The sequence below is a fragment of the Apteryx rowi genome, unplaced genomic scaffold, assembly GCF_003343035.1.
Source record: "Apteryx rowi isolate R43461 unplaced genomic scaffold, aptRow1 scaffold_1, whole genome shotgun sequence".
Classification (NCBI taxonomy): Eukaryota; Metazoa; Chordata; class Aves; order Apterygiformes; family Apterygidae; genus Apteryx; species Apteryx rowi.
This window is the reverse complement of record NW_020447196.1, coordinates 509,410-530,123: the sequence shown is the minus strand read 5'-3', so window position 1 is coordinate 530,123 and position 20,714 is coordinate 509,410. Positions and strand designations below refer to the sequence as shown.

Sequence of the window (20,714 nt, the reverse complement as noted above, 5' to 3'; positions counted from 1 at the left end):
CAAACATTCATTACCCCAGTATAGTGATCTCCAAACTGCAGTTCACAGACCTCTGGAATATACAGACTTCCAAAATCCACAAAGCAGGCCTAACGAAAGCAGGTTGACATACAACACAGCAGTATTCATATCTGAAAATATTAAAAGGATTTGTTGTACTTCCATGGAGGTATGTTTAGAAGATCATAAATTGAAGGAGGTACTATTAGAGCAAAGGTTTTCTAAGAGTATCTATACTCTGCATGCAAAACCCCGACTATGTTACCAGGTAGGTGCATGGCTTATGCTATATTAAGTTATGCATACATCTGGAAAATATATCTGAAATGTAAGAGTCATTTTTCATTTTCTGATATGATTTTTCCCCTTTGAGGAAAGGAGTTTTAAAAAGTGCTAACACTATTTTGAAGTGATAACAGTTCTTTAGAACTGCTTTAATAAGTTCAATTCAAGTGAAGCAGAAGATTTGTTTTTTTTTTCATAGAAAATATTAATACAAATCTGTAGTAGCAGCAGTTTTTAATTTACCAAAAACCTGGCATCTATTAGCAATAGAAACATACACAAAAAATATCTTTGTTTATACAAATAAAATTAGGTTCTGAATATTCACAAAGTAACATAACACAGAGCAACATTTTTCTTCACATTGACATTCAAAGTTAGACAGATCAGTCGTGATATAAAAACCCTGTAAAATACTCAGTCAAGCACCATGGCAGACAGTGCATTAAGATCTCTCATAAATGGATGGTCAGCTAGTATTTGATCAATCTTCTGTCTTTGCTCATAATCAGGAAATATTTTTATCAGGGCTTCTCTTAGCTGTACTGTTTCTGAGGCAGATCTCTGTGGTGGAATTGCTAGACAAGCCTGTATGTTTGGTTCCAGTGGAAGCCAGGTTGGTGAATGATCGCCACGTATTTGGTTTTTAGGCTGTCGATTGCTACTAGTTGGTTTGGGGACTGGCACGAAGAAAGGTTTCTCAGAAGAATATTGTCCACCGCTCTGTAAAGCCTTCTGTGCTGACAGAAAATCTCTATGGAACAAAATTAAAATCTTTGATTAAATAAGGAAGAGAAGATGCTAGCTGTCTCCATACAACCACAGAAAAGAAGAAAAGCCTTTAACTCCTACACTTTGCTGCTGCTCAGCTAATTATTGATTAAAAAACACAGTCATTTGATTCCAAAGTGAAAAAAATAGTAGGTATAACAATTTTCAATTTGAATTTGGAGTGACTAATAACATCTAATTAACATTATCGAGGACAAGTTCCAATGTGCTTTTAGAATATTGTGACATTTACTTGGCAGAATACAGTAAAAACTGTCAAAAGCTTATTTTATAGAAGTATCAACTTCAGTATTACAGAGCTAAATAGATAAAAAGATACACTGAACACGTGGACAGTGACTCAGAACATGTGAAAATACAGACAGACTAAAAGGGGCTTCAGCTGCTCCACAGGACCATTCCTCATCTACTTTTGCTCGTGACTGAGAGCTGTCAGCCATGCCTAAGTCTAGGATCAAGGCCATGATCTGCCTCATTTGATATCCCTAGTAAGGGCAATTAATTTTTTCACCAATTTCAGGATCTGAATATTCTTCCTTAAATATTGAGATTTCATTTCAAACTTCCTTTAAAAAGTTGTTGTCACTTTGAACTGCTAGTACTACAAAATTTAGGGCTGCTTCTACTTCTGATGCCACTAGATAACACAGAAATATGAACTGGAACTCATGTAACAGTCCATTCTCCTGCTGCTAGAGGAAACAGTACATAAAATATACTAAGCTCTATTTTAAAAGCAATTAGGGGACCACCTACTCAACATGGAAAGGTTCTCTAATTGTTTGAGGTCCAGCTTCTGACCTTACTCCTGGCCACCAATGGTGCCTTTTACACTCACTGTGTCATTTAGCTCATACAGAAAACTCTCAGGGAAGAACAAAATTAACTCTTTACACTGGTACCTTCTCTCTCTTCAAAAAAACCCCATTCAGTTAGGAAACCAAGCTCTTCTAGATTTCTCAAAAGAAAGGTGCTCTCCTTTTCCATACTCATCACAGCCATCTCTCAGGACATGCTCCATTTTCATTTCATTTTTCTTGAACATAGGTGACCAAAACACAATGTTCCAAAAGACATCTCTTACGAGCTTTACATTGGGGCTTGAATATTTCCTTTTCCTGTTGCAGTTCCAGAACTGCATTTGGTTTTTTCATGCCTACATCATATGGCTATTTTCAATCAGCCTAAAATCAGATGGTATATACATGTCTCCTTTTCCTCAATTGTTTCCAATAGATTAGCTTCCTGCTTATACTTTCTATTAATCTTTAAGTGCATAGGCTTGCCTTTTGTTTAACTGATTTTTTATTACTTTGTCACTTGTTTCTAAAACCTCTCAGAACTCCTCACTACCATTAGCATTTATAATTCCTAAACTAGTGAAAGAAGTGCAAAGAAGTGCAAGAGAGCAAATCCATTCTCAAGTCTTGGCAGGTAATGCACAGCAAGTTCATACTTTTGAATATATACATTTAAAAATAGAATAATCTTAGGAACAAGATCTATATATCTATTAATTTTTAAAATTATGAATAAAATCAAATGCATTTAATAATAAAATCAATTTTAAGAGGTATGGCTAATGGCACAGTGCAGTACCCTCAAGATACCTTGTAGAGTGAAACACCTCTCCTGTGACACACAATATGAATTTAGAATCCTTCTTTTGTAGCACCTATTGTCCCACTGTGGATAATGAATACGTGATCAGCCAGGATACTTTAGATAACATCATTCTAATTAGCAGGATACCAGATTACCACATAACCAAACTCCTGGTAGGTTTGTGCAATATTAACACACTGTTTGGACCACCTTTGTGTGAAAGCCACCACAATCAAACCTCACAGGAAGTTACTGAGGCATTTGTCTTACTTTTCTTAGATTTGATCGAGATCTTGGTTAGATGCAAGTGTCACCAGCAGTTTCTGAACAGACTGAAGTAACAGGAAAAAACATGTTTTTGTTAAGCTATTACATCCTAATAAACCGTGTTCTTGCTTAATACTACTGTACCTTTACTGTATAGCTCTAAAGGAAGTGTTTTGAAGCGAAACATTGAAGCAGTTCATTTCACATTTCAAATCATAGCTGTCTCAAAGAAAAGCGAAAACAGTGCTTATACCTAGAACAGCCTTCACTGCAAAGGAAGTCATCTAATCTAGGTCCATTTCTTCCCAAAGGATCATCAGGAACCATAAATATGTCCCCAGCAAAAGTGTACTGGAGCAACCTGTAAGAGAGTTTTTTCAATATTCCTATTAATGTATATTTTCTCCCCCTTCACCTCTGTAGCATAAGTTGCCTTAAAGCAGAAGATTCATAGCATACTAGGAGTCGCTGAAGCCCAATTAGTGAATACCCATTTTAGTTACAAACAACATTTGCTGTCAAAACAATTTAATGGGCAATTACGTGAATTGTTGCCATTGCACTGCAGAACATCTAGCTCTTTGACAGAAAATGTTGGGCGATGGCTTTTCTTTCTTTCTTTCTTTCTTTTTTTTTTTTTAAAAGAGACCAGGGTGGAATTTTCTAGATGATTAGAGAATATCTTCTGGTTGTTTAAACTCCACTTCCTTGCCAGGATGTTCAAACAGCTAGCTAAAACGCATACGTTACCAGAAAGCCAAACAACTAGTGGACATGGAGTTAGCTGTTTACTGATAAGAGACACAGAAGTGTTTTTTCTGGAATCATTTTGGGACAGTGGGAAATCTGCATTCACGGAAAACAGTTCAACCAAAATTTGTCTGCAAGGAGAGGATTTGGTATAGTGGAATTTCCCCAGAAGTAAAACTGATAACAGATGTTAACACAAGATCTTGAAAACCACAGACTCTGAATGACGCACTAAGCGTACTTGCTGAAGTACTGTAGAAGCACAGAACCCAGCTTGGGTAAAACTCGCTCAGAAAATACGGTAAATACCTACATAACAAGCCAACATAAGTTTCATGTTCTTCAGCTATATTATGAGAACCCAAGCTAGTTTTCAACTATTTATTTCAGCTAAACCTATACAGACCCCAGTCACTGCAATGCAGATATACCCTCAGAAGATATCTGGGAGATAAGAACTCTGAGGGATTAATGGGAAGTTTGGGCAAAGGAGATTAACAGTAGATGATACTTTCATAGTAAGAGGATCTGGTTTAACTGGAAAGAAAAAAGAAACAGGCTGCACAGGAGAAACTAATTCACAGAGAATCCACATGTCAACTCTGGGATATTTGACAGTTAAGTCGACTCATCAACACCCAAAAGACACTCAACAGTTGCAAGGAAACAGCTGCAGGCAAATATTATAAATGTTTATTATTTTGTTTAGCTATGTCTATTTGTTGTGCTACAGTAAACAGTGATCGATTCTGAAACCTTAACAGTGGACCTGTATGTCTCTTAACTATCATGTCTCTTTGAAGAAGTGACATGTAAACCAAGAAAGTCTGTGAAAACGGACCTCAGAGAGGGTATACTTTAACAGGATATAACACTGAGCTTCAGAAGGGACGCAGCTTGGCTGCTACACCAAGCTTCTATTTATGCGAAGAAATAACAGAAGTGCATTAGAGAATACACAAAAATTAGGGACATTAGCCTATTCAAGACATGATTATAAGGCCATGAATTAAGGTGATGGAACTCAGAGTCATCTTTTGGGCTCTACCAGAGTCACATGACAGACTGTCTTTATGTATTTTTTTTTTCCCCCCCTCAATTAAAGTGCCTATAACTGTACAGACAGGCAACCTTTAAGCTTTCTCAGAAACCCGAGCAGTTACCTTTTCTGAATAATTTCTCTCCAGGCAAGTGATTCTGTCACAAATTCTCTGAAGTTATCATTAGTCACAATAACACCTCCCGTTCTATCAGCAAGATGTAATAAAAATCTGTAACATTCATTTCAAAGACAGTTAAGATAGTCTGCCTTGCTCAAAATTGTCCAAAGGTCTAGAAAACTAAACATCTCCATCATTCAAAAGGAACATATTTACATGAAAACTTGAAAACAAACATTTTAATTACCAAGAAATTACTCGATTTTGACCTACCATATAAATTTAAACAGTAATGCTTTAGATAGCATTAGTTTTAGTGCAGTAGAGTCATTATGGAAGGCTAAAAGGACACAAGATTCTGTAAGTGTTTGTAGAGGTAAATGGTATGCTTTACAGAAGAGTACAGTATTTCATACGCATTCCAATCCAAGTTTATTTCCACATACTACTTTTGCTTAACATTAATGTCCTTGTTCTGCAAGATAGTTATACATGTTACTTGCTTGGTCTATCAACACTTGTCAACATGAGTACTGCTATCATTTTTTTTGTTAAATAATTAAGACAAATGGTAACTATTGATTTATTAATAAAAAACATGATTTGTTTATCTGTCTGAAAATAAGCTTTTTGCTAGTTTAAACACTGCATGGAGACTATTTTAGTAGAGAGTTAATGGATTTTTTTTTTTAAAGGAGGCATGTACACTTTTGAGCACAAGTGCAAGTATATTAACACAACACTGATTTCAAAAGAAATCTCAATTGTACCTACCGCACCTATAGAGCATGCTACATGAAAGGTGGGTGTATATAAAATATTACAGCTATAAACGTAGTGTGGAAAAAACCTCCAGCTTAGCTGCCTTATACACACTTTTGTTTTTTGCTCTAACTTTATTACATATTAACAGATCTGAGCTGCTGTATTTTAACAAGGAAGATATATAAAGTGTAGTGCACTTAGTTCATCTTTTGCACATCAAGTTTTGCAATCAGGTACATGACTGTGCAATCTAACAAAAACAGGCATACCCATGATACAAGAACTTGATGATTTTGTAGTTAAAAAAATAAAGTAGGAATGATTATTAGTTTAGAAGGCAGAAACTGAGGTCCAGCGAACTGCAGCTAGCTGCCAAATGCAATTTCAAAGCTGCAAACTGCTTATCCATGCAGAATTAGGAAAGCTGGCTGTGGAAAGAACTTGCTAGCATGCTCTTCTAACTGTGCCTCGAGACTGGGAAAATTCAGTAATAGCTATGTAATCACTAGGGGACTGCCCTCTCCCTCAAACCCTCCATACACCTAAAGCTTACTGCTGTCTTGTTTGCTGAAAGGTGATCCCCAAATTTTGAAGTTGAGCTCTGTTGCTGGAAATAGCTTGGAAATTTACTAGTCTAAACATTGTTACAAACAGACTGATCCAAATACCTGCCACAAGGATATGAAAACACACACAGAACAAAATAGTAACTATCAGTAGCTGATTTATACTAACGTTCTCCAAAGCTAGAGACCATTCAGGGATAAAACTATGATCAGGGAAGCATAAAACATTATTAGAAAACTTGTTTCTTTCTCAAGGCAAATGATGAAATTTGAAATGGATTCACTTAGCAATTTTTTTGTTAAAATTGCCATGAAAATTTTGCTATTTTCCATTAATTTCTGAAAACTGTATGTACAAAATTGTTACAAAATTACATATTTTACTATCATAAGAAACAGATTTCTAGATGTAACAGATGTAAAGCTCAGACATAAGTTGGATGCATATCTCCTTTCTAAATAGGCTGAAGAACTGGCTAATTCTATCAAATATGAAGTATTAATGTTACAAACATGAGTCAGATGTTTAAAAAGACTGTAACACTACACATGTTCCATACCTGTCATCATGAGCAGCAATTCTTGCTCCCAAAACCATCCTTGCAGGGGTTAAAGACAATATTCCAACATCCTGGAGTTGTGTTAAGAAATGCTGCTCTGTTAAAACATGAAACAACTGTTCAGTTTTAAAAATAAAAACTTTTCTCTAAGCTATTTAGAGATTTGACAATTAGTCTGAGATATAATTAGCAGAGAAGGTGCACTATTTCTCTATTATACTACAGGAYTGGCCTGTTGACTGTTAGAGATCTGCTAATACTATAAAAATGGAAGAGGTTGAAACCAGAAATTTAAGATTCTCTAGTAAAAAAAATGGCCTCCACCTATGGCATGTCAGCTGGCCTGTAAAGCATTTCTGAGAGTGTCCTAAGCTGTATATTGAAATAAAAAGATGCATGCCGAGCAGCCAGAACTCTCATGCTTCAGTTTTATCAAGTATTTCTTCTCTATTTTATTCCCAGAAGTATTCAATTAGTTATAACTTAGTTTAATAAAGAAAATGRTAATTAAAAAAACATAAGGAAATTATTTGCCTCACCTGTAATGGAAGGATCACGTCTTGTTCTCCACTGTGGAACAAATACAGTAATATTTCTGTGGCCACGTTTCCAAAAGTAATCAACAGCTATTGCAATTCCTCGACAGGAGAAGAATTTCCTTAGACCATGACTGGAGGAGGGGGGAAGAACAGAAGTGTCACCTGTGACTTAACTCAAAAGCCTTTCCAAAGACAGACAGGCATATCGCTCAGTGCACTTTGAGTTTTGTGGGCAGAACTACATTTCAGTCACCAGAAGAACTGGGTTTTCCTTTAAAAGAGGCTGATAATGATTGTTTCAGAAATCTATTGATTATAGATTAAAATGATCAGCATCCGATCCATGGTAGTTCCAAATACAGTCCTACTATGAAACAAAACACCTTTGGCTCAACTGGTTCCGAAGGATTAGATGGGAGGATAAATTCTCTCATTAGCTAAGATATTAGGGCCTCCTTTCCCTTTATTTCCACAATCTGAGCTGTTGTTTTCAAGCAAAATAATGCAATTTCTTTAAAGAAAGACTTTCAAAATACTGTATTTCAGTGGTAATCATTTCTTCCTCTTAAAGGAGTAAGATGCTTATTTCTTCCTATTTTTGCAACTTAAGTGGCTTTCCAGAAAAACTAATAAACAAYTGCCTAATGTGAACAGTATTGCGATTGGAATTGATGACCTCCTGAGGTCCCTTCCAACCTGAATTATCCAATATTCCAATATACCTACTTAGCAAAGGGCAAGAAGTCCTTCCTTAGTTATTTACTGTCTAACCAGGTTCTAAGAACTGGGATTCAAGAGAATGAAGCAAATAGGAATCTTAAAATAAGACGCAGAAGACCAACTGAGAACTACCTCCAGAATAAAAGCCTATAAAACACCTAATAGCAAGTTACATAAAGCTAACTCCTGTTTTAATTCAGAAACTTTTCCCTCACATTTATTTTCCTAAATTAGAGGCCAGGCTTAGAAAAAACAAAGACATGCTTAGTTAGAGAAGGTATTTATGTTGATTGTAATAAAACTACAATTGAAAATAGCATAAACAGACAAAGCATTTCTTACAAAAAAGTACATATTCCACATTTTGAGTTAGATAAGTGACTAAAGTGATTTACATAGTAATTGATCAAGTGGTACTCATTTTAGATTGGTCTTATAATAGTGTATAGATAATGTATTACATATAATATAATATGTAATATAATGTGTAATAGTAATAAGCCTAATAATAAGCCTTACTATTTTTGAGTGAAATCTTATCTTTAAATCCCTAGTTTAACCTACCAGGAAAACTTCTGAACAGAGAATTCTTTAAAACATTTCCATGCAAATGTTTTACAGTAAAATACAACATTTGGCAACATTCAAGGACCCTTTTCTAGTTTTCTAAACTCAGTTTGAAATAAATGTATCAAAATATAAATCTAGAAGGTTCTCCAACTGAGTTGGAGGGGAGTGTTTTATGCAGAAGGGCAAAAAACAAATAAATTCAATCAGAACTGTAAAAGGGGGAAAATCTGACCTATTAACTCATTGAGTTTCTGGAAAAAAAAAAATCCTATGCTGTACTTGCCCTAGTAAAATTAAGTGTTCTTTACATCAAGAGCAGTCAAAGAAATGCAACAGTCACAGAGGATTTACCCCTCATAAATCTTCTAAGTTCTGAAATTAAAACACAGTCCTAATCTTAAACTTTATATTTTATTTAAGTTAGGTATGTTATTCAATGAACTAGAAAACTTTGTTCAATACTTTTATTATTTTAATGGCTCTCAGTTGGACCTCAGGGGAGACGAAGAACTCAATGCTCATGTTGCAAACTATGCTTTCTCCACTTCTCCATTCTCCTATTTCAGAACCTTACACCTGCTGAACTGCACGTGACAATATTCTTCATTTAAAATAAAAACATCTATTCAAGGGTTGTCTTATCTTCAAAACATCCATCTCAAAAGACTGTATCTGTTCCCCTGTACCCACTGTAAACACATACTACTGATTTCAGCTATCCCAGATCTTTAAAAAATCTGTGATAACCCTAAAAAGGTATTTCTGAAGTTAAAGAAGAGATGATCATAAGCCACACAAAGCAGTAAACAGCAGAAGCCTAGGCTTTCTAAGGATTGATTTCCAGGGCACATCCAGTTTTCCTTTTGATTCTGTAACTAAATTAAGAAAAGCATGTACCATGATTTACAAATTATTCTAGCAACATACAATTCCATCGACTAATTCCTTTACTCTGTTGCAAGTTTCTTCAATATTTTATTAAATTTTAATTTAAAAGGACTAAACGCCTATCTAAATATTTCAATCTACGTCTAAAGGCCTATTTTCAGCATAGAAGAAGGGGCAGAAGAAGGGGTAAAATACTTGTCAGTGGTTAGAGTAAACTCTAGGCATTCTGTCATTCAACAAGCATATTGAAACTACAGCTGGCAGGCCTACGCTACGATTAATGTATCAATGTACAGTTTTTACTAGGCTGTATATGTCAGAAAGAGAAACATTCAGCTTCTTGCAGTCTTCCAGAGCTAAGCTACAAAGTAGGTTGAGATTCTGAAGCCCATTCAGTCTTAGTCCAAGCATGCAGGCAAAGCATTAATTCCTTCAAAAAAAGCAGGACACTTAGGAGACCAAAATACATAGGAATAGAAGCAGATATCCATACCCTTAAGGATCTGGGAAGCAAAACCGATGGCCTAAAAAGAAAACAATTCTTCACTTTCTAACATGAAAGAAAATACTGAGGCTTTATTTAGCCAGAAGGAAGCTGCAAAATAACTATGTAAAAAACCCCCAAGCCTCCCTGCATTGAGTATTTATTAGGACATTTAAACATCTCAGCRGTTCTGCTATTTTTGGTCAAATTTTCTGTCTTTTGATTTTCATAAGCAGAGTTTTCATTTGGCTGAGAAGCAGGAGGCAGATGTTATAGAATCACATTTGGGGAAAGCACACCAAGGACACCAGGCTGCTGTGCCCTACAGGAGCCTCATAGCCTTCAGAGAGCTAAGCAGATGTTTATTCACCATCTTTTAATTGATTGGTTTCAGATTGTGTTTGGTGGTTCTTAAAATACAACAAAAGACACCAAAAAAGCATGCTTCATCATACTGTACTCCGTATCTTCTGACATGTGATATACCTCCTTGTCTGCTGGAAGAACTATATATTTTGTCTTGCAACAGAATGTTGAGTTTAACAGTTGCAGATGAAACATGTAGATGAAGAAAATCTACCTTTAAAAAGCAGACAAAGAGGATGTGGCGTTTGTTATTTTCTACATGACCCCAACAATTTGTCTTTCTTTTCTATTAATACACATTTGGGAAATCATTCTAAAAAGTTCAAGGTAGCTTATGACTCAAGTCATGACTTGCACTTTTACATCACTATTTTCTACATAACAGAGTCTGAACAATGAGGAAATAAGTTTGCTTTAAAAGCTATTTACCGTAACAAAACATGCTTTCAAAACATGGTGGTACAGAGACTTTCTGGACAGATGGTTCTATGACTACACTACTAGATCCTTGCTCCTCAAATTGCATTTCAAGCTAATAGTCTTTGAAAAAGTTGTTTTTGTTCGGAATAATGGAAAACTGTTCCAGGAAGAACGTGTACAAACACACATGAAGCCTGTGAATAAAACAGACAATGCAAAATACATTTTTTATGTGAAAGAAATTTAGAACACTTTCAGAAATATTCCTGAATGCACTGTATGACTAGGAATTTCAAAGTGTCTGCTGGTAGTCTATGTAAGGTATCAGCAAATACCAGAGTATCAAAAAAGAAATCATCAGGTTATGACTACCTGTAGAGGGAAGAATTTGAAATTTATTCCCCAGTCTGCTGAAATAAGAGTATTAACAGTTCTACTAGTTCTACTTAATGAAAGTTTCTGTAATGTACTTCTGAATTCTGTCTGAGTGGAGATGTCGTGAAAAAAGGAGTTAGAAGTATTTATTTTCCCTAACAACTGCTTAAGTTTTGCTATTCCGTGAATGTTGGTTAAAAAAAGTTTAGGAGTTATAGTAGATCCATCATAGCCATGAAAGAACAATACCTAAAGATATCTTTATCTAGGTCCATGAAACTTGAAGCATGCAATCATATTTTTTCCATTAACACAACTGTGTTTGTGTGTACAGAGACACACAGATCTGTGTTCTTATATTTACTTCTGGGAGACCATACCAGACATTAAATTCATTTTAGGACAGGTTTAGACATTATTTTCTAATTATGGTATATAAAATTAAAAATAGCTCTTTCAGGAGAAGTTTATTTTCTTCCCTAAACAGCATTTAAGCTTCTTTTGGGAAGCATCGTTCATCTAATAGCTAGGAGTAGACAAGATTTGATACATATACCTTAACCAGCTAGGAGTGTTTTCCTTAGCATAAGAGCATCCTATGGAATTGATGGGACCACTGGCAGCACTCTGGCCTACTCTTAGAAAAATATCCTACTCAAGAATTAGTTTCAACCAAATCTAAGACAGCATGGTTGTAATAAGGCTCTTCAGCATTTTCAGTGTTTAGGATTAAAGTCTGTGCTTTAAAAATATTAAAGTGTTTAAGATATATGGCCTATTCTCTCTCTACTCTATCTCGAGATAGAGATTGGTCTATGTCAGATTTATTATTATTTTGCTTAAAGTACTCCATTTGGGTTCTGCAACAAGTTTTCAGATTGAAAACTAATTATTATACTAGATAGGTTTATGCGTTTTCAGCAGAGGAACTAAAAAAAGTTTTAAATAGCAAGTTCTTATAGCAAATTTACTCCTGCTTATTTTCACATTGACCAATGGAGCAGCAGGACAGTCAACTTGTTCTTAAAAACTACCACTTCCTTATTAAGAAAAAGAAATATTGCATTTGTCACTACTTACACTTTCATATTCCAAAACTACAAAAAAGTCCCAAAGCAAGCAGTGACAAACCTTTTGACATGTTTGCTTGCTCAAATTACTTATTATAAAGAGAACAAATCCAAGCTTCTTCTTGGCTAGAGAAGAGCCATCAATTCAAGGATAGTTTTGACAAGACTAATGTTAAAATGAACCAAGGCAAACAAGAAATATGTAAGAGATATACGTTTAAATTGTTTTTTTTGTTCCAGTTAGTGTGATCAACCAATACACCACTACAATGGGAGAAGGCTCAGAGGAGATGGGCAAGGTGCCCATGAAGCTCAGGAATATGTAGAGTGTGACTGACCACAGCTGTTGCACCAAAAGCTGACTTTATCTCAACACAAATGGGACTGGGACCTGAGGGTGGCCTTTGTTTTAGRTGAACAGTTATGTCAGTGGATCAACTGATGTAAATGTTTCTTCCTGAGTTGATCAGAAGAGTGCGAATGTCTCCCTGAGTTAGCCAGACCAGCATGGGGGGAAGTGTATACGTGGCTCAGCCCAACATAGAGTATAAAAACCGAACAACTAACAAAAGAATTTTGAAGAGAGCGACGGGCTTGAACTGGCTTCAGCTCATGTATTCCTTCCCAGCGACTGGGGATGCCCAGCATCATGACACTGAGTGTATTATAGAGACTGGTAACGGGGATTGCATTTGTATTGTGATTGCTGTATATTGCAATTGCTGTATTTTCATAAGCGCAACTTGTATTGTGATTTCAGCATACTGCTGTATTGCTCTGCTAAATCAAAAATCCCRTGTAACATCAAATATCTTCAAAGTAAATTTTGATATTAAACATTACACTCTCTGTGTGTGGAATATCTAAAAGAATATGTTCAGAGAGCACTGGATTCTAACAGTTAGTTATGATAGCAAACTTAAGGCAGTACCTGGCCTTGCCTTCAAAGGCTGTCTACAATAGAAACACTGAAAAGAAGGAATCAAAAAATTATGTACAATGACAGAAATCCCTGCATGAGTCAATAAAATGGATTTCTTGATCTTTTGAGTATTAATTGTGCCCATTTCATAGTTTTGGTTTTTTTTAAATGCACACTGCCTTGTCAGCCAATCATTTAAAATTATCAAACAGCCTTGTAACTTCCTACTATCATTTGCATATGTTCTTTCAGGTGTCAGGAGATTAGAAGACAAAACGTGTGCATGCGTACATACAGTTCCCTATACTGCAAGTTTTTTGAAGTGGATTGGTATGTTTTCATTGCATGTCTACATTTGTAAATAAAAATAACAGGGCCTGAGCACTGTCCTAGCAGAAGAGTCATCTATAGAGCATCTGCTAAAAGAATTTCTAGGTTTTCTTTTATGCACAGTATCTTGGCAGAGAACTGAGAATGTATAACTTTAAATAAGTCAGTCATAAACACAAATGCCTTTACTAAGCAGAGAATAAAAACTACATCAAAATTCTTGTATGTTAGAAATTAAAATGAGTATTATGAATCTCATGTCATCTCCAATTATCAAGTCTTACCATATCTTGCCAATGCAGCCATTACCAGTATCTGAAAAACCTTGCTGAGTACATGAATTGTTGTTCACCAGAAAGCTAGCTAGCAAAAACTTAGTGTTATATACATGATGGCAATCTCCTCTTCCCAATTTAAGTTTCTCGAACTTTTTATAAAGAGAAATAGCTCAAAATAGTGATACTTACGAAATTGCAACATTGCTTCCATCAATAATGATATGTTTTAAATATGGTTTCCCAGGTTCATTTTTCAACTCCAGTCTGTATGGCTTTTTCAGAGAATCCATAAATCTTTGAACCCCAGTAACTGAAGGATCAATATGACGTCTGCATGGTCCCACTGTCTCTCTATCAGGATTTAAAGTGTTTCTTTGTGAAGACAATACAGGGTCTGGGGGAGGATTTTCAAATTTTGAAATTTGGGAAGGGCGCTGTTTGAGAGGTCTCACTTCAGAAGAGCTGCAGTGTCCTAACTGGTCCTCAAGAACAGGATGACTGTTCTGTACAGCCGAGAGCCCTGCAAATTTCTGCCGAACTGCAGTTTTAGTCTTAGCTGACATATGCTGCACATCTGAGCTCCCTCTGGCTACAAAATCAACAGTCTTTGGAGCACCAGCCAGTATAGTGCTGCAAGTCACAACACCATCAGTTTCTATATCATTTGATCTTGAACTGCAATTCTTACCAGGGGAATAAATGTCTCTCTGTTTACAACATATACCTGAATTTTTACTGGAAGGGGAGGCAGGTTTGCATACAAGCACATGCATTTTACCTTCTGCATCAACTTGTGCATTTGGTAGTTCTCTTATTTTGTGATGTTCACTTTTTATATCCTTTGAAGTATGACCAGATTTAAGCAGATTTTTATTGCTAGAAATTTCTTTGTCTTCTTCAGTTTGTGAATGATTTGCATTACCTCCTAATAAAGGATTTATAGCTCTAAGCTTTTGAGATGACTGTTCGTGTTCTTTCTGAAATTTTAGATTTTCCTTTTCAATTTCTTCTAGCAATGTTAATGGTTCCACAGATTGTCCCAGGATACCAATAACTTTTTCTACAATATTTTGGGAATAGCCCATTGTTCTGAAAAAGTTCACAAGAATCTTATATTCCATTTCCTCACTGATATCGTCGCCTTCTTTAATAGAGAAACTGGGATCATCCGATTCACTGCAGCTATCTGAAAGCAGATCAATAACTGAATCCTTGTTGGAAGGATCGTGGGGTGAGGAAGACTTAAATTCTTGATCATTTTCTAAAGAAAACTGTTTTTTAGGAAGCCTTTCCTCAGCATCAGAAGACCTTCTTTTACAGGATTGTCTTTCTTTAGAAACCACAGCCTCTAATGGAGGCACAACATTTATGGGAACAAAACTTGTTTCAGGAGCATCAGAAAACACAGTGTCCATTTTCTTTGTAAGCTCAGTTACAGGTGTTCCAGCATTGTTTCTTGCTTCCTCACCACCTGCTCTTCCATCTCTGTTCATAACAATTACTTTGGAGGCTTTATTCTGTAAAAGCTCTGTTTGGCTTTCAGAACCTGTAAGATCTATGATATCGCTCTCTACTTCACAACATTCACTTTGTGTGAGAGTTAGAAGTTCTCTTTTTAGTGAGCTAGGCAAGATCAATAAGTCCATCGTATATTTATCTGCATGTGCTTCCACAAATTGTCTGAATTGCTTTTTAACTTCTGGTTCATTGTCGCTTAATAAGCTTTCATTATTTTCAAAAAGCTTCACAAATTGCTGAACATGACTTTGAGCCATAACAACAGCTTCTGCACCCCCCTTAATACTGAGTAATCCTATTTCCAGCACTGTTATGTCAGCACAGGTGTCCTGAATAAGACAGTTGAGAAACAGGCTCTGTGCACCAACAAAAATGCAGTGCATGTCCTTTGGGTAGTACTCCTTTTCTTCTAGTTCAGGTTCACAGAGTCCCTTAATATACTCCTAAAGGGAGAGAAAGACAGCAAAGTAAACTACTTTCATTTGTAAAAAGCTTATATATATATATATATATATATATATATAAAAAAACAGTTTTGCTTAGGTCAATAATGGACAAGTACAGTAGCAAATAAAGCCAGCTTAGTGAAAGAAATATAAGAAAATAAAAACTGCCAGCAAACTGGATAACAGATAAATATAGATATTTGAAATTAGTTTTAAATAGATTTCATAGAAGACTTTCTTTGGCATAATATTGTTTATAAATAAATTTAATCAAAACTGATAGTAGCATAGTATCTGAGTTGTAGTTCAAACACACCACATTTTGTACTTAATGAATGCAAAAATTTCTTACCATTCTTGATATCAGAGCTCTCACTATGTTGAAGCACTTAGGCTCATATATAGACAAAGCGCAGACACTGCCATTTCTGCCTCAAATTTAAGAAAGGCTGGATGGTTAAAATTCTTGTATCTGCAATCTGAAACTTTATTCCTAATATTTACGCAATACGTAACTCACTCTCTTTTGGGTTCCAGAATGCTATGCTATACACAGAATTCAGTTAAAAAGATTGATTAGCTAAAATAGAAACAGTTTTCAATTACTATGCTTCTTTTTTACTTTATGAGGCTAAGTCATTTCAAAGAGACCTTGATTTTTGACATAGTCTTTAGTATAAGAAATGCAAGCATTTATTGTTTAAAAAGACAAATCTAGAAAGATCTATTTTACCATCCTCATTCTCTGGTCATGAACAAATTCCTTGCACCAGAGTAACTCTAGTCCATAAAACTGAACTTGTAAAAACAGTTTACTAAAGGAAATTTCCAAAGAGGGGCCATCACAATGGTAACTATTCCATTCTTTTAAATAGTTATTATATGTTAGCTATCCTATACTTATTAATGACCATAAATATAATAAATAATAATAATAAATATTAAATCAAGCACATTCATTCTATGGCATGGCACAATATAATTAGCAGCCACAGTAGCATTCATTGAAAGATCCGCTATAGAAAAATTACGCTAAAAAACCAAACACGTTTCTAGTGTAACAATGAGACAACTTTCAAACTTAAAACTGCTTCAAGAGATTACACTATTGAAATGCTAACTGAAACTAAAACAGAGTTTAAAAACCATAACAACGTGTACATGTTAACTTTGAAGTGTTTAATGATTACTATTTTGTTCTACTCAGTATGCTACTTTAAGACATATAAATCTAACTCAAACAATTTTAACATAGTTACAGTCAACCCCTATCAGGGTTGTCCTTTCTTTAGGAGACAAACACATACACTATCTGAACACTGACAGATTTTATTGTTAATGGAATAAAATATTCTGTATTTTAAACTACAACTGACAAAAAGCATCTACTTACAATGGGTATTTATAACCTAAAAGAAAATCACACCCAAAAAGCCTCACAGCAAGCAAGCTTTTCTCATGAAGCTTTGAAATACAGTATTTTAAAAGAGCAGGTGATACTGACAAATGATTAATACACTCCAGAATCAAGCTGTTTTTGTGTTAAGCATGTGAAGGAAAGAATCATTGGAAATGTGTTTCATAATAGATAAACAAATAAATCACATTATTATTTTCTGCTACCTAGAAGTTAACCATGGGTAGAGCAAATTCACTACATTATCTTGTTCGAAATATCTTGTCAAAAACAGTATACTATATCTTCTTTCAGGTAGCATTGTTTTTCCCCAAGCTCTCTCTTTTTGCACTTCACATCATGTAAGGTAGCAAAACCAGTCTAGAGACTGCAGTAGTTGTATCTGCAGAAAATCCAAGTATACCAAGTTTTATTATCTTTCTTTCTGTGTGGAAATTAAGCTTCTCTTTTAAATAGAATTGAAAACCAGTACAAGAAAACGAACAATGTAACACTACTTTCTAACATCTGAGTTACATTAGCACAAATAAGGCAAGATGCTTCAAACTATTAGCACAAACTGCTGTTGTTGTAACAAGATCCAAAGGACTACTTTTTGCATCTTAGTCATCACATGACTGTTTTTGCAGAGCAATAGGACAACGATAAAGTAATTGTAAAAGGTTATTCAAGATCTGGGAAATTGCCCTTACATTTATTAAACAGCACTGAAGCCGAAATGAGTGTATTGCTTGTGATTGATGAATTAAAGCACAAATTTCTATCACAACATTTTTCAAGGGAGACRGTAACAACGTTCAAACTTTCTAATCAATAAGCTTTGCTTCCCATCCAAGAGACAATAAGGGAAGTCAAGTCTCCCGGACCCTTTCAAGTATTTGAGGTAGGAATGCAGACAGCAACAGCGATCTCTGAGCTTGTTCAGTACAGGTCAATATAGCCAAAGAGCAACCTTGTTATCATAATTTCTCCAAACTGGGTTCAAACTAATAACTAGAATCGAAAAGCATTACTATCCATTTCTGAAACATACAATTACCAAATAGCAAATCTTAGGCCATATAGTTGAAGGAGATTGTAAAGATTTTTGGATAGCTTTTAACAGTGGGCACAGCTGGTAAAAAGTTAGAGAAAAAAAATATTTCCAACTACTTCACTGTTGCCTCATGCTTACAGAAGTTTTCTGAGCTGTTGTATTCCAGACCCAAATAAGTAAAACTAACATTGGTACTTTACCCAATAGTGAGACAGTAATTGCAGCTTATCTTCTATGAAAAATGTGTTTTACTTTTGAAAATTAAGACAAGAGCTACACAAAGGATAGGAGGGAATCGTGAAGGACTCCATCTTCATTAAAGACTTTAAATTTATCTTGCTAGGAAAACTGAAGTGCTCTGTTTCACCATGTCTTTATGTATGCCTTGGCATAAGTTGTGTTTTAACCCCCTTCTCTTTCAAGACTCAACTAATGCCTAACTTCTCCTTTGAGATATTTAACACAAGCCCAAGGAAGTGGAGTTGACTACTAAATCTCAAAAAATAAAGCTTATGATGCATACTTGCTGCTCATAGTACCTGCATATGATTTTTTTTCTCCAAATTGATGTTTAAATGTTTACATTCAGTTTTTTTGTAGAAGAGTTCTCTTCTCTCCTTGTGTTTTCTTTTACTGTTATTTTTCTCCCCTAAAAAGGGAGGGATTTAAAGAGGGAAGGACTTGTAGTAAGACAGCTACTGAAATCTGAACAAAATGCAGTACAAGTTTACACTGCTGCTTTGTTTCCTTCAGCTATAGGCATTCTTATTATGATACCTATAACATTTCACCAGGAAGTACTCATATCTAGTTCTCAACAGCTAATATTGGACAGAAGCCAACAAGAACCTGCTCAGACTCTAAGAAAACACACACACATACACGCATACTAATTAAATGACAAATCCCTAGTTTTCTGTCACAATACAGTCACTGCCTCCTGGAACACCACTACAAGTCAGCTAACATTGTTTTAATTATTAGGTTATATAATTGGCCTCAGGGCAGAAGTAGGCAATTAGTAGAAGTAGGCAAAAAAATTGTTTAAATCCAGTAAGAACTCAACTGTATCTTAGAGGAAGCAGATACAAAAATTAGTACCTTTTTGCTGGGAGACAAGGCCAACACAGGATTCAAGACAAAGACTGTTATTAGCGTACAAACATTATATTCTTGTTATTATGTTACTATGCTGTTCTGTTATTATTCCATATTATAAGAAACTGGGTTGTTATAAGTAAGAAGAAATATACCAGGACAATACATGCAGTGGGTAAACTCTACTAACATGCCTCAGCCCTGGCTGGTTATACTTTTATAACTCTGCTAATAACATGCTAAAAGCATAGCATGGTCTCCTTAAAAATGTTTTGCTAGAAATATTTTGTATGATTGTAGGAACACAAGCAAATAGAAAATTGAAATTTGCTATTTTTCAGATTTTAATTTTTGGGGGTGGGGGATACCGTATTGAAGCTGCCTGGACAGGAAGAATATCCTTTTATGATGCCTGTAACAGCTTCTGGAGTTTCTGAGCCCAACTATACAAGCGAATCGGTTTACAGTCAATTTCTGAGCCAATTAAGTTCAACAACCTTAACATCTGAAATATTTCACACAAGGAAGTCTTATGCACTACACAGTTAAGGAATCAAGGTTTTGAAAATGGATTGCCAAGTCCAACAGTGAATTAAGTCCCCAAATAACTTGTTAAGAATCCCCACTAAAATAAGAAAACAGGTATCAAGGTTTACTTTTTGAGAGCTACTTTCTGAAGAGACAGCGCTCCCAATCCCATTTTTGTCATATGATTCAAACAGATATACTGTTCAAAACAGATATATAGGTCCACTATGAATAATATTAATTAAGTTATTACAGCTGAGCCCCTGAAGAGCATTAGCTACACAAAGGATTTAATAAAATAATTATCTGAAAATTACTTCACAGCAACTAGTGTCACAACCAAAGTCACAAACAGAAAAGACTAGATAGTTTTTTCTTTTCCCCCTTCAGTTTAGTGTATTTCTCTTCTTTTTAACAATACATTCAACCTAACTACTCCAGCAAACAGCCTGGTGAAATAGTCTGGATCTGTCAACATCTAAGCTTCTATGCTTAAACTGTGAGCAAGAATTCCGTTAGCAGGCTACTAAATGCCACAGAGGAATTATGTTTATAAAACAATCATGAAACACGGCAATACCCAACCACTTTCTAGCGATTTCTTGACTTAGGGAAGAAAAAGGAGGAAGAGAGAGACACATTCCGATCGCCTTTACGAATACTGAGACCAGTCCTGCAGGTATCGGAAGCCCTCCCGCTACCGCACAGGCGGGTCCCCAAACCACCGCACGATTAGGCGACCCGATACCGCAGTCACGATGAACTTTGCACTTCTGCGTTTGCTGCCCTTCGTTTCCACCCTTCTGTCGACACCCCCGGAGGCACCCCGGCACCCGGGACACACCTGTTTGCCCAGGCAGGACAGTTTCTGTTTCCTCCCGAAGCAGTGGCGTTTTTCGCCCGTTCTTCCTCCTCCTCCCTCCCGCCCGGCCGCCCCGGCGCCGAGCGGCACCGCAGGG

The 20,714-nt window shown here is 35.7% G+C and overlaps 1 protein-coding gene across 4 annotated transcripts in view; it reads right to left on the bottom strand.

Moving 5' to 3' along the window:
* Positions 1–502: 502 nt before the first annotated feature.
* N4BP1 (NEDD4 binding protein 1) overlaps positions 503–20,714 on the bottom strand; it is a 20,779-nt gene continuing 567 nt past the window's right edge. Inside the window, exons 1-8 of one of the 4 annotated variants that reach the window (XM_026058800.1) lie at positions 16,029–16,546; positions 13,902–15,673; positions 7,290–7,420; positions 6,751–6,847; positions 4,863–4,970; positions 3,203–3,310; positions 2,953–3,014; positions 950–1,039 (exon numbers count right to left, since the gene is read on the bottom strand). In XM_026058800.1, the coding sequence (XP_025914585.1) occupies positions 2,993–3,014; positions 3,203–3,310; positions 4,863–4,970; positions 6,751–6,847; positions 7,290–7,420; positions 13,902–15,673; positions 16,029–16,031 (2,241 nt within the window). In that variant the 5' untranslated portion in view covers positions 16,032–16,546 and the 3' untranslated portion in view covers positions 950–1,039; positions 2,953–2,992. Of the gene's footprint in view, positions 1,040–1,502; positions 2,764–2,952; positions 3,015–3,202; positions 3,311–4,862; positions 4,971–6,750; positions 6,848–7,289; positions 7,421–13,901; positions 15,674–16,028; positions 16,547–20,714 lie in introns of those variants that run through there. The other 3 variants (XM_026058792.1, XM_026058809.1, XM_026058787.1) reach the window with 3 other exon arrangements.